The sequence below is a fragment of the Schistocerca cancellata genome, chromosome 11, assembly GCF_023864275.1.
Source record: "Schistocerca cancellata isolate TAMUIC-IGC-003103 chromosome 11, iqSchCanc2.1, whole genome shotgun sequence".
Lineage (NCBI taxonomy): Eukaryota > Metazoa > Arthropoda > Insecta > Orthoptera > Acrididae > Schistocerca > Schistocerca cancellata.
In genome coordinates, this window is record NC_064636.1 from 88,039,203 (window position 1) to 88,054,608 (window position 15,406).

The 15,406-nt window shown below is 39.7% G+C and overlaps 1 protein-coding gene across 1 annotated transcript in view; it reads left to right on the forward strand.

Annotated features, from left to right (window-relative positions):
* Positions 1 to 15,406, forward strand: part of LOC126108247 (protein shuttle craft) — a 276,697-nt gene that overhangs the window by 89,483 nt on the left and 171,808 nt on the right. Inside the window, exon 8 of the mRNA XM_049913476.1 lies at positions 4,688 to 4,970. Within this exon, the coding sequence (XP_049769433.1) occupies positions 4,688 to 4,970 (283 nt within the window). The remainder of the gene's footprint in view (positions 1 to 4,687; positions 4,971 to 15,406) is intronic.

Sequence of the window (15,406 nt, forward strand, 5' to 3'; positions counted from 1 at the left end):
TGTCACTTACTATTGTTATTGCACACTGCATTGCCGCTCCCTCCTCGTTCCTTATTTATTATACTCCACTCTGTTTTGGTAATATTACTAGATTGCCTCGTCTGTTCAGCATACATCTGTAATTTTAATGTCTTAAGTGCTTCCCTGGAGGTTTTTGTACAGGCTTTGTATTTAGATTGGAAGTACTGCAGTTTGGGAGTCTCTAAAAAGAATATACACTCCTGGAAATGGAAAAAAGAACACATTGACACCGGTGTGTCAGACCCACCATACTTGCTCCGGACACTGCGAGAGGGCTGTACAAGCAATGATCACACGCACGGCACAGCGGACACACCAGGAACCGCGGTGTTGGCCGTCGAATAGCGCTAGCTGCGCAGCATTTGTGCACCGCCGCCATCAGTGTCAGCCAGTTTGCCGTGGCATACGGAGCTCCATCGCAGTCTTTAACACTGGTAGCATGCCGCGACAACGTGGACGTGAACCGTATGTGCAGTTGACGGACTTTGAGCGAAGGCGTATAGTGGGCATGCGGGAGGCCGGGTGGACGTACCGCCTAATTGCTCAACACGTGGGGCGTGAGGTCTCCACAGTACATCGATGTTGTCGCCAGTGGTCGGCGGAAGGTGCACGTGCCCGTCGACCTGGGACCAGACCGCAGCGACGCACGGATGCACGCCAAGACCGTAGGATCCTATGCAGTGCCGTAGGGGACCGCACCGCCACTTCCCAGCAAATTAGGGACACTGTTGCTCCTGGGGTATCGGCGAGGACCATTCGCAACCGTCTCCATGAAGCTGGGCTACGGTCCCGCACACCGTTAGGCCGTCTTCCGCTCACGCCCCAACATTGTGCAGCCCGCCTCCAGTGGTGTCGCTACAGGCGTGAATGGAGGGACGAATGGAGACGTGTCGTCTTCAGCGACGAGAGTCGCTTCTGCCTTGGTGCCAATGATGGTCGTATGCGTGTTTGGCGCCGTGCAGGTGAGCGCCACAATCAGGACTGCATACGACCGAGGCACACGGGGCCAACACCCGGCATCATGGTGTGGGGAGCGATCTCCTACACTGGCCGTACACCACTGGTGATCGTCGAGGGGACACTGAATAGTGCACGGTACATCCAAACCGTTATCGAACCCATCGTTCTACCATTCCTAGACCGGCAAGGGAACTTGCTGTTCAAACAGGACAATGCACGTCCGCATGTATCCCGTGCCACCCAACGTGCTCTAGAAGGTGTAAGTCAACTACCCTGGCCAGCAAGATCTCCGGATCTGTCCCCCATTGAGCATGTTTGGGACTGGATGAAGCGTCGTCTCACGCGGTCTGCACGTCCAGCACGAACGCTGGTCCAACTGAGGCGCCAGGTGGAAATGGCATGGCAAGCCGTTCCACAGGACTACATCCAGCATCTCTACGATCGTCTCCATGGGAGAATAGCAGCCTGCATTGCTGCGAAAGGTGGATATACACTGTACTAGTGCCGACATTGTGCATGCTCTGTTGCCTGTGTCTATGTGCCTGTGGTTCTGTCAGTGTGATCATGTGATGTATCTGACCCCAGGAATGTGTCAATAAAGTTTCCCCTTCCTGGGACAATGAATTCACGGTGTTCTTATTTCAATTTCCAAGAGTGTATAAATCCTCCTCTAATTTTATCATGTTGGGGGGAAGTTTGAGATTGCTGGAACTGTCAGTTTTCTTTAGTATTTTGATCACTGGGCATACTTGATTAAGACAATAGGTTAATGTTATATAAAATTCGTCCCGCTTTTCATTAATATCTTTTATTTCGTATAGGCCTGCCTGATGCCAATTTGTGTGTGCCAGAGTTTCCTTTAATGTGCGATAGTCAAGCTTTCTTTTATAGGTAAATAGGTCCCCATCAGATACTATTTCTTTGTCTATAAGAAGCTCTAGGACTAATGCACTATGATTTAAAATGAGAGTCTCAGCAGTTCTAACTACAAGGTCTTCCTTTCTGAAGTTCATAATAACATGGTCAATACATGGCTGAGAGTCACATGTAATTGTTGTTGATGTTAAACTCACATGGGTGTAATTATAGGACTGTAAAATATCAATATATCTAATATAATGTATACTATTAGTTCAGGAGTCTATGCCCCCTACTATTATAGTCTGTTTTTTATGGGGCTGATAGTCAACAAGTTCCTCTAAATGACAGAAAAATTCTTACTTGTTACTGTTAGGAGAACTGTACAAGGTAGTTATTATTAAACTGCTATTTCTAAGCTTTATTCTTATTGCAGCTAGTTCAAAAACCATCTCACATGCAAGTTTATCTACCCAATCAATTTTTTTGCACTGAAAATTATTTTTGACGTAAATACCAACACTCCCACCTTTATTATTGTTTCATGTAACACACCTTTATTATTGTTTCCTGTTACAGACACTGATTGTTTCTTAATTACTTAAATTAATGCTACACATTTCTTCAATTTTGCACCCTAGTTCATTCAAAAGATAAATATGAGGACTACTAACACTTAAAAATTCGCCAATTTGTTCTGTTTTGTTGGTAATCTATTAACGTTGTGTGATATTATTTTGAGTTTATTGTCATTTATGGTGTTGTCAAGTACTTCACCTTCACGTATACATGGTGAAGGCTGTTTTACTCTAAAAAAGTTTGTTGGACTACTTTCACTTGTGAACGAACTGTTTTTATAAATAAGGCTTTTCTGTTTGATCCTTTCTTTGATTTAATTTTTCACACAAATAACATTTACCTGCATAGTTCAAATGAAATCCTTAGTTAGTATGTTGACCTCTATCCAACTTTCCTGTATCTAGAATTGAACAATTTCCATAGTTTGAACATAGTGCCTTAATTCTAATATTTGTTTTTCCTGATTTCCTTGTTTACACACGAGTCGTTGGTCAAATCAAAGTTTGCTTTGAAAAATTCATTTAAAATCCAAATTTCACAGACATATTTTGGCATGTGAAGAACACACTGTTGAAAACAAACTTCTTTTGTTGGCTATTTAAAATCATTGTGTTTGTTCCATAAGGCCTCCACTGTAGCTTAATTCAGTGGAAAATTTCACTTTTTAAGTTTCCTTAGATATCGATTGACTGTCCGCAGATAAACATATTCATTAATATTTAAAACTATTGTTATTCAGTATTATTTGCAGTTGTATAGCCAGGCAACTTGCCTGACATACGGATAGCAGTAATAGACTGAAGCACTGAGAACCATAAGGGACCAGAGCATAGACACAGTTTTCAGAAAAATTTGTGTTTGTGAAAATAAAATTTTAGACAACCTACCGTAAGTCTAAACTGTTTCTTAACCAAGTTTCAACATCCTGTATTTTCTGTGAAAAAATAATTTACCCACTGTATGTTATGAAATGTCAATTAATGTTTATGATTATGTTTATTAGTAATGTTAGTTCAGAAAGTTTCATTTATATCATGTCATGACAAAGGTGTCTTAGGACAGAATGAAATTTTCACTCTGCAGAGGAGTGTGAGTTGATATGAAACTTCCCGGCAGATTAAAACTGTGTGCCGGACCGAGACTCGAACTCTGTACCGTTGCCTTTTGTCGGAAAGTGCTCTACCGTCTGAGCTACCCAAACACAACTCACGACACGTCCTCACAGCTTCAGTTCTGCCAGTACCTCGTCTCCTACCTTCCAAACTTCACAGGAGCTCTCCTGTGAACCTTGCAGAACTAGCACCCCTGGAAGAAAGGATATTGCAGAGACATAGCTTAGACACAGCCTGGGGGATGTTTCCAGAATGAGATTTTCACTCTGCAGCGGAGTGTGCACTGATATGAAACTTCTGTGAAGTTAGAAAGGTAGGAGACAAAGTACTGGAGGAAAGGAAGCTGTCAGGGTGGGTAATGAGTCGTTCTTGGGTAGCTCAGATGGTAGAGCACTTGCCCGCGAAAGGCAAAGGTTCCGAGTTCGAGCCTCGGTCCGGCACACAGTTTCAATCTGCCAGGAAGATTTGTGTCTTAGGAAAATTGTAAAGATTGCAATTAATGTGAAACTGGAATCAGAACATAAAATAAATGCACCACATACACAATTATGACCAATTCCAACCTAGTATTAGTACTATGTACATGATGTGAACACTAAATTATGTTGCCAACCCTAGATAACAATTGAGCAGCAGAGAGCAAAAAGCAATGTTCTGTTCTTTGTGCCCATATGGAAATCAATATCCGAAAAATTGACTAGGCAGCTTTCCATGAATGGTCATATAAACAATATTGGCCATCAGATATAAATAAAACTGATCGACCATAAGATTAACAGATGTCAGGGGGGCACGTACCTGCTACAGTTTCAAAATAAATGACTTTGTTCTTTAGGGTCTTATTGTTCTCAGCACATCAGTTATACAGACAAACCTTCCTCGTGATTCAGTTTATCTATTGACAACCACATCAAACTCCCTACATTACGTGGTTCGTGATATTAGTCACAACATACAAACAGAAACTCTGGTAAAGGCTTTAATTTATAATATGTATAGATATTACAAGCAGTGCCATAGCACCTTCTTATGTTTCGGTGCATGTCAGTCAGGTAGAGACAAAAGACTAGCACAATACAGGGAACGACGGGATTCGACATCGGACCCGTCGAAAGGCCGCCGACTCGAATAAAACTACTTCCTGTTCTCCCTGGCAGCAGATTCCGGAGGCTGGCCGTGCCCGGCATGCCGGCACGAGGTGCCCCGCGTGCCCGTGGAGTACCGCTGTTGGTGTGGGAAGCGGCGCGACCCCGAATGGACCCCGTACGAGGTGCCGCACAGCTGCGGAGAGATGTGCGGCAAGCCGCGGGGAGGCACTCCCGTGACAGGCCAGGAGGAGCAGCACGGCAGAGTGGACAGTGGAGGTGACGGCTGCACCCACCGCTGTACACTGCTCTGCCACCCGGGGCCGTGTCCTCCCTGCACTGTCCAGGTCAACAGGTGAGCGGCTGTGCAGAGCGAGCTGGCAGCTCTGTGCACCTCCTCATTTGTTTGTCGGATGTGTTCCAGTCTCTGTCTCACTCTAATGCTTTTAACCTCTACTGGTTCTTCTAGCAGGGTTTCAGTTCATATGGAAAACCTGAAATTCTCCGGGAATGACAGTTTAACTGGAAAAATCGGGGAATTTCTAGAATTTCATAAAATCTCAGGGAATTCTGCATTTTTAACCTAGCATTGAAACTGAATTTTATTGAGTTTTATAAACCACAGAGTTTAAAATACGTAATGTTTCAAAGTATTTTAATTATATGAGTATTATTCCTTATAAATTATCAATGTGTAAAAGAGCTGTGATTAAGTTACTGCTTGCTCAGCTGAGAAGAAAGAAAAGTCATTATGGTAGTATGCTGCCTCCTCCCCACTCACCATTAATTTATCAAGAGCTCCTTAACACCATTTTCTCCTCACACCTGGAATTCCCATGGAATTTTTTTTTTTTTTAAACCCTTTCGTGAGCCGTGGGAAACATGCTTCCCACTACAATGAACTCTCTCCTAGTCCCGTGGGATTCACTGTTCCCACTTCTGTATAGTGCTAACACATAGTGAACAGTATACTTCCAATCGGAAGTTCCCTCGGTTTTTGCTGTACCTTCGCACAGAGGCATTTTATAGCATAGTGTTGCTCTGTAGCTGTTAGCATGACACTTTGTGATTTTTTTCCTCAAAGCAATAGCATAAGGTAAATACTTTTAATTTTTGCTATGGTGTCTTATTATTTGGTTTTCCCTGTTTGTTGTAAAATGTGTTTTACTTACATTACTTGTGGACTTTACTTGTAGTATCCTTCCCACCGCCTCTTTGGTAGCCCATTGTTTTACGTCTCTAGAACAAATATTTCTATATTTTACCACATTTATTTGACATTTTTGACGTAGTGGGTTTCAGAAATAATGCACAGATCATTATGTTACTAAAGAATATCAAGTTTACCATACCGAACCAAGTGCTTGCTTCCGTTGAATCTCTCATAGTATTTTTTACACTCTCCAGTTCTCTATTTCCTGACATTGCTTTCCTTTCAGATGTCTCATTCCCTAGACCTCACCAATCTCAAACATGTTGAAATTTACAATATATTATTTTCATTACCTGATAAATGTGATTCAGAAACTGAAGGAGATGAAGGTGCTGCAGATGAACTGAATGTTCTAGATAACACCGTCACCAGTGCTTCAAGGCATGTTTCTGTGGAACGAGACATTTATGGTGATGAAGATGACAGTGAATCATTCGTGCTTCCGACTGTTGCCAGTAGTGACATGTTGGACAGTGAAAGTGAAGAAGAATGGAACGGCGACAGTTCTTACTTCAACAATGTAAAGAACAGCTTTGAAACACAAATGGAAGGAAAACAAAAATTTCTCTGTAGTGCCAATGATCAGGAGCTCACTTATTTTTCTAATTTGTTTGATGATGATGATTTCACTCTCATTGTAAATGAAACAAACTTGTATGCAAAACAAAATCGTGGTAGTAGATACCCATCAAAAACCTGGGTGGACACAACTACTCAAGAAATGAGAGCTTACATAGGATGTCTTATTGTAATGAGAATTCAAAAACTTTCTGCTCTCTCTAACTTCTGGACTTCAGATCCTATACTAAAAGTAGAGCCAATTGCTAATGTAATGACAAGTAAAAGATTTCAAAAGATTGTAGAGAATGTTCACTATAATAACAAAGAAACTGCAAAGCCAAGAAATCATCCAGAATATGATAAATGTATAAATTACGGCCATTGATTGAAAAGCTTTTGCAGAGCTGTAAGAATAATTGTGAGCCCTCATCATTTATGTCAGTGGAAGAATCGATGATTTGTTTCAAAGGACGATCGTCTATGAAACCGTATATGTCAATGAAGCCGGTGAAACAAGGCTACAAAGTGTGGTGCTTGTCAGATCCACTCACTGAATATATAATGAACTTTGATGTTTACACAGGCAGGTATAGACAGATAGTGACTTGACATTGGGCAAAAGGGTTGTAGTAGATCTAACAAAGGAAATAAATAATAAAAATAATGTAGTTGCATTTGACAGATTCTTCACCACCATGAAATTGATGTCAACATTTTTGAAGAAGGGTGTGTATGGATGTGCAACAGTGAAGACCAACAGGAAAGATTTACCCAAATTTATGAAGGAAAACATAAAATTGGAACGAGGAGAATTCCAGTTTGAAACAAAAGAAGCCATTTCTGCAGTAAAATGGATGGATAACTGTCTAGCCGCTTTCCTGTCCTCAATTCATGACGCAACAGAAACAGCCACAGTGAAAAGGAAAAACAAAGATGGTACTAGTACAGAGATTTCTTGTCCTGAAGTTGTGGCAGAATACGACAAAATAATGGGTGGTGTCGATAAGTTTGATCAAATACGAGAAAGGTGTGCTATTGGCAGACGTTCCGTAAAATGGTGGCACAGAATATTTTATTTCCTGGTGGACGTTGCTGTAGTGAACAGTTTTATCTTGTGGAAAATAAGTAAAAGAGAAAGTGGACAGTATGATCAGCTCGCATACAGGATCCATTCTGCCGTATCTTCCTTCGCCGTCGGCGTTGTCGTTGTTACCATGAGACACCGTTATACCAAGAGGAAAGGCGCGTCAATCTTAGAGCATGAGATATGATGACCTTAAGCCATTGACAACACACAACGGTCACGGTAGCACCTGATTCCAGAATAGCTGCAGTAGTTAAGATCTACGAACTATCCCCTGTTGACCAGGTCCCCAAAACTTAACTCGTAACGAGATCCCTTCAAAGCAAATTGTCATAACGATCGTCTATAAAGGCTTCGTACAACGAGAAGAAATGTTACGGTTGATGGAATAATAACAGATACGACCAAACTGTCTTGTCTCTTCTGCTTTATTTAACATAACTTCGTTCACAGTTTCATTTCGCATTCACCACTCATTCACCGAAACCCTTTGATGAACAGTTTTGGTTGCTTAACACCAACAGTCAATGATAATGATACAGCTTTTCTCCTTTTTATAAATTGAAGCCCGCTCTCCGTGATATAATATAAAAAAAAAAAAACGGTCTCAATACCGCGTCCCTCGTGAGATGCGAATAGACTTATCCCAGAATTGACCGCCCTGTAGGTGTACTCAATTTAATGACCACACTTCGCTGTCCGCTATTTCGCGTAACTGAATGTCCATTTGTTAGTCTGATTACACACTGTAGCTATTTAAAATTCGCCCCTATATTTTTCACACGCACAATTAGCACTTTGTTACTTGTTTGTTTTTTTCTAAGAGTAAACGAAAAAAAAGACGCCGTATAATCGGCTTAGTCGACATAAAGCAAAACACCTTAATATGCCCAATTTCACCTCTTCTTATAGGATCGGCTACCTTACTCATTAATTCACTACATATTGTTTCCAATAACACTAAACAGGTATCGCCGTTATATTTTAATTGTATTCAAAAGCATGTTACTACTATTACGACCAACCAAATCGCGCGGCGTGCGTTTTTAATGATAACTTTACGCTATTCAATTAAATCGCGCGGCGTGCATTTTTAATGATAACTTTACACTATTCAATTTCCGTTACAGCTATCTTGACTCGTAATGTTACACGGCCCCCCAGACTGTGATGTCTTCAAGAGGGTTCCAGACAGAACAGGCTAATTTTTTTTTTTTTGTGTACTGTGACAGGAGAGGGTATTTGTTTCGGCGAATACACTCACTCTCAGATTCACTCAACAAGTCAGTACATACATTCTACAAGATTTAAGTTGAGTTAATGGGCCTAGACAAAATGCCCTTAACTAAATTCCACATTTGTTTATAGGTTGTCTTAGAAACACTTCGCACTAATCACTTCATATTCACACCACATTTTTTTTTTTTTTTTTCTTGGATGAAGTCCTCAGTTCTTCAACCGACTGTGCAAGGCAGGGATCACAGCCGGGTTCGACGATTGGCATCCTAGGCCAAAACCCTTATTAGGCCACTTGTTTAACCAGAGAGGATTTGGTCCTTTTCTGTTCCTCTTAATTCCACTTTTAAATCATCCATCCTCGCTATTCGGTGAGAGGATAAATCATATTTCAGCATCGACATTGTTGCTGATACCAAGAAGGTATCTCATGGAAATCGTCGGTACATTCTTTAATTTTCTTTGTAAGTTAGTATAAGTACGTATTTATCCACTGGTGCTTTTATTTAGTCCACTGAGAGTAGTCTTGGTATCATTCAATGTTTCTTGAATCTATATTTTGCTCATTATTGATAATACTTCTTCAGGTCTATGTGAGGGAACAAGCCTTTAATTACATCAGTATCACAATCTGCCAGGAGGTAGCTCCCTTCATGAGGTATTTTCATTATTTTGTATGGACCTGTATATAAATATTGCCATTTCTTATTCAGTCTTTTCCTGGTTGATGCTTTTGGGTGATTTCTCAATAAAATTTCTTCCCCTACATCATATGTGACTACTTTCTTCACATTTTTATCAAAACGGGTTTTTCTCAATTGTGCTTGATGCTTCAGGTTTTTGTAGACCTTCTTCACCATATCTTCTTTCTTGGTAATCTTTTGTTCTATCGCAGGTAATTTCTTCATCCATTCTGGCACAATACTTTCACCAAGTACTATTTGGTTAGGTGAATAACCTGTCGATAAGTGTGGTAAGTCATTATACACTTTCTCAAATTCATAAATCCAATCGATCCATTTATAATGTTGTTTGGGTATGTACGTCTGTAAAAATCGGTTCAATTCTCGGAAGATTCTCTCAACCGGATTTCCACAAGGGTAAAATCTTGAGATGTAAATGTGGTGGATTCCTTGTTCTTTCATAGTGTCTCTCCATACTTTGCTTGTATAATAAGCAGCGTTGTCTGTCAAGACCATTATAGGTTTGCCAAGCTCAGTTATATAGTTGTTAATAAATTTGCGTAACATGGGTCGAACGTGGAGATTTTTCAAAGGATATAATTTCACATATTTTGAAAAGAGATCATAGAAAGCCAATACATATTTGAACCGTCCACGTGTCATGGGACATGGTCCACAGACATCACATGACACCAACATTAAAGGTTGTTGTGGGATGATAGGATGTAATTCTATCTTCCGACAATAGTTTATGGGTTTCGCCTTCTGACATATTTTGCACTTCTTAAGAATATTTGTAGCTATACGTCCCAAATTTGGATGATAGCAGTATTGTGCTATTTTGGCTGTACATTTAGCGGCACCAAAATGACCCCAGTTCAAGTGAGTGTACCATACTAGTGATTCTAAATATTTATTTGGAACACAAACTTTCCAAACATCTCCTTCATCCTTCTTTCGATACAATATTCGGGATTTTAATTGATACTGTTCTTGAGAGTGACTTAGCGTTTTGCTTTCAACAGCATGCCTAATGGCTTTCCACAACTTATCATCTTCTTGCAGTTGTGGAAGACTTCGATATAGCTGTGAAATCTGCCTCTCACAATATTGCCTTGATAAATTCATGACTTTAAAGTCAATAGTCCGTTCTTTACACTCGTCGTCATTCTTTCTTTTCGGTAGTCTTGAAAGAGCATCGGCTATGATGTCTTTCCCTCTGATGTATTTGAGCGTAATATCATATTCTTGCAGTAGCAAGGCCCACCGGGTTAAACGTGAATGGAACATCCTTCCTGTTAAAGTAAAAGATGAAGCTTTGTGGTCACAGAATACAATGATCTTTCCATATACAAAATAGAGAAACTTTCTAAGGGACCAGACCACGGCCAGTACTTCCAATTCAGTAGTACAATATGCACATTCACAGCTAGAGAGTGTTCTGCTGGCAAACCCAATTATTTTGATGGTACTGATATCTTCTGGATTGTCCATCTGGAAAAGGGTGGCACCCAATCCTGTTTCAGAAGCATCCGCAGCAATATAAAAATCTTGATCAAGTCTCGGATGATGTAACAGTGGATCATTAGTCAAAGCATTGCGGATGTTATCAAAAGCTTGCGTGCATTCGGAGTTCCACTCCCACATGACATTTTTTCTTAACAGCCGTAACAAGCAGTCTTGGCTTCCTAACTGATTGGGTAAAAATCGTCAAAAAAATGAAACTAAGCCGATAAATGACTTTAATTCCGTCCTATTTTTTGGATAAGCACATCTGTTAATCGCATCCATCTTTTTAGGATTTGGTTTTATCCCTTCAGGAGTGATTATATGTCCAAGAAATTTCAATTGGTTATGAGCAAACTTGGATTTGCTCAAATTTACAGTAACTCCGTATTCCAAAAATTTCGCAAAAACTCTTCTTAATAAGTCCAAATGTTCCTCCAAAGTTTCAGAAGCAATTAGCAAATCATCCACGTATAACGTAACTTCATTCAAAAGGTCTCTGCCCAGTACGGTATCTGATGCCGATATGAAAACACCACCGCTTATTTTCAACCCAAATAGCATGACTGTAAACTGGTAACTTCGGCCCAGAAAAATGAATGCAGTATATTTTCTAGATTCTTTCGATATTCTAGTTTGCCAATATGAACTACGCATATCCAAAGAAGTTAAGAAGCGGGCACCATAAAACTTTTGTACTAACTCTTCTAGGTTCTCCGGTCGCGTTTGTACAGGTATAATGATCTTATTGATCTCTCTGGCATACAACACCAATCTGATGTCACCATTGGGTTTAATTACCGCCACAAGAGGGTTACAATATTCGGAATCTGAGGGCTCAATAATACCCCATTCTAACATTTTATTGATTTCCTTTCTGACTACTTCTTTCTTTGTCCATGGGATAGAATAGGAAGTACGACAAAAGGGTTTATGTGCATACGTCTTTATATGGAATTCAAAGTCTTTTATTATACCTGGACTTTTACTAAAAATCGACTGATATGCTTCCAACAAGTAGTACAGTTCGTCCCTTTGGATAACATAAATATTCTGATTCTAACACCTTTTCCTGCAATGACATTTTATCAATCATTTCTTCAGAACATTCAATAAGGCATATATCATACACATTTTCATCATCAATACTGACATATTTTACCATTAGATTCATACACAACTGATTTGGAATTACTCGGCCCATTCTCAGGGTGGCTGTCAAAACATTACCATTGGAATTAAACATACATTCACCTTTCTCTAAATTAATGATTGCACCGGTCTCGCATAAAAAATCCAAACCCCAGATACATGGTACTGTCATTTTAGGAACAACCAGGAATGTACTTTCTATTTGAGCCCCCCGTATTGTAATGTCGACATGTACCTGTTTCACAACTTTTTGCATTTTTGCGCTGAACGCGCCAGACACTGTACATCCTGTGATAGGAAAAGTGGGTATTTTTACCCCTCGGCTTATCTGTTTTAAACAGTCCAGCGTCATGACACTAATAGTTGCTCCAGTATGAATTAATATTTCAACATCAACATTATTTATACTTGTTGGAATTATTGCCTGTAAAATTTGTCCACATTTATTAGAAACTTCAGGTTTTTCTTCAATTAATTCATTCCTTTTATCCTGATCATTATTGTACCTTAATACTCTCAGTTCAAATTGATGCCTGCCTTCCTTCTCCTTTCCAGTCATCCTAGGAAGGCATTTGGTGACTGGTATTAGTTTAATCTATCTCGTTGAGTCATCGGTGGGGGTTCATGAACTTCCACAATCCGTACAGTATGATCCGAGTTATGGTATTCACCCCGTCGCACATTGGAGGCTCCTTCGCCCATTGGTATAACTCCTTGTGCTGGATGAGGACTCGAGGCATTTGTTCCATCCTGCCGATGAACATTATGCTTCGAATTATCTTCCCAAGGTCGAATACAATTGGGATCATCACTTGGGTACCTGTTACTCTTATTACTATCACTACTATGCACATTCGCGTCACCATATCGAGGTTTACCTCTAGCACAGTAAGTATCTCTTCTATATTTATTATAATCATTGTTTTTATTGCAACCATAGGATGAAGATTGTCCACGCTCCTGTGATGCGGGTTTGACCTGGTTTTCGGTATTATTATTATCATACGTTAAATTATTATTATTATTATTATTATTATTATTATTATTATTCATATTACTATGAGTGTGAGTCGACATTTGATTACCACTCATTTGTCTTGCGTCTTCCATAATCATATCTATAGAGTCAATCACCGACAAGAACTGTTCTACATCGTAGTCAGGAACATTTATTAACTTTTCACGTATATTTATGGGCAACCTTCCCTTCAAAATTCTGATCACTTCCTTGTGAGAAATTGGATCACTCCAATAACGTGTCTTATTTATGTACTTTTCAAAATATTGCCTTAAAGTACTCCTTTTACTGTTAAAATACTCAGGTTGGTAAACCTCTTTTCTTAATTTCTCTTGTTTATTCGACGACCAGTATTTAGCCAAAAAAAGTTGTTCAAACTCAGCGCAAGTATGGCAACTTTCACTTACTTCAGCGGCCCATAATGCGGCTTCTCCGATAATTTTGGATACTATAAATTGAAGTCGGTCGTGTTCTGACCAGCTACGTGGAAATATTCTTTTGAAATTATTGATAAAGATTTTCGGATGCAGGTTGTTCTTTTCAGTGGAGAATGTTGGGAATTGTCTACTTTTAAAAATGCTGTTCTCCATCTTTAAAGAAGACAAATATCCTCGCTGACCAAAAGAATCATCTTTACCAACCGAATCATCAACTTCCCAATGCAAATTTTCACCACAATTATACTTCGTATTTTCACATGTTCGGTTGTATTTCGACCTATTCTCCGAACGTTCGTCCTCTGTCAACAAATTTTGTGATGACTTTCGTTCTAACTCTGCCAATTTATGATTGGTTTCCTTTTGCCATTTAGGTAACTCAGCAACTATTTTCTCTTTTATTTTCTGAATTTCACTAGTGAAGAGCTTAATTAATTCATCGTTTCTACTTAGGTGCTCATTGATATTTTCATTTGGCTGGGATCCAATAGTAGTCTTAACCTTGTCTACAATTTCATTTTCTTTTATTTCTATCCATTCAGATAGATCTTCGTCAAGTCTTTTAGTTTGATCTACTAAATACTTGTCAATCCCCTTACGAGCATCGGACTCAAACTCGACTATTTGTTTCGAAAGCTCTTCTATCTGTGCGCTAGCATTGAAACAGCTGCTTTCACACTTAACCATCCTATTGGACAGGCCATCATAACTCTTCGAAACTACCTCATATTTCTTTTCTACGTCATGAAGTTTTCCCATTAAATTATTATATTGCCTTTCTAAGGTGTTAGAAAACTCTACATCTAGTTCTCCAAATTTCGCATTTAATTGAGTCTCCCAGACCGCCTTTAATTCTTTCTTAGTATTTTCCAGTTTATAATCAAAGGTGTTCAGTTTTGTTCAGTTTGCTTTCCAAAGAATCCATTTTAACTTCTAATGAACCAAATTTGGCCTCACATTTTTCGTTTAACTTTTGATTGTCCTCTTTTAATTGCTTATTATATTTTTCTAGTGAACCAAGTCTTCCATTCATTACACCCATTTGAGTATTTATTGATACCAGCGTATCAAACATTTTTTGATTAATATTTCCATTTTGAGGATCAACTTGCTGATCTACTTGGTCCAAATGGCTCTGAGCACTATGGGACTCAACATCTTAGGTCATAAGTCCCCTAGAACTTAGAACTACTTAAACCTAACTAACCTAAGGACATCACACACACCCATGCCCGAGGCAGGATTCGAACCTGCGACCGTAGCAGTCCCGCGGTTCCGGACTGCAGCGCCAGAACCGCTAGACCACCGCGGCCGGCCGCTGATCTACTTCCGAAACCTCAAGATCTTTATGTTCTCCCACGCTGCTTACCTTACTTATCATTGTATTTGAATCTCCTAACGGCTCTAAATCAATAACTGTATTATTATCTGTACATGTCTCCTGTCCCAGATTGAGCTCATGGGATGCATCATCCATATCCTCTTCACTTTCCTCTCTCTCTACTCATTACTCTACTCAACTGCACATTATCATGTATTCTTTTCGTTCGTTTTGACATGATTAATCACTACCAAGACATACACTTATTTTCACTATGTATTTACATACATTTATCTACCGAAATCACAAGTCTCAACTTTTTTTATAATTATACAGTTATTTTAATCATACCTGGTAGTATCGCTCACTTTTAGCGATTATTGAAGAATACCTCTTTCATTGGACAGACTCACTGGCTGCTACAATATTTTCCAACTCTAGGGTTCGTGAATCCGGATGACACTCGACTCGATGCAGCAATCCTCCTCGATCGAGCCCCACGTTGGGCGCCACTTCTATCGTATCTTCCTTCGCCGTCGGCGTTGTCGTTGTTACCGTGAGACACCGTTATACCAAGAGG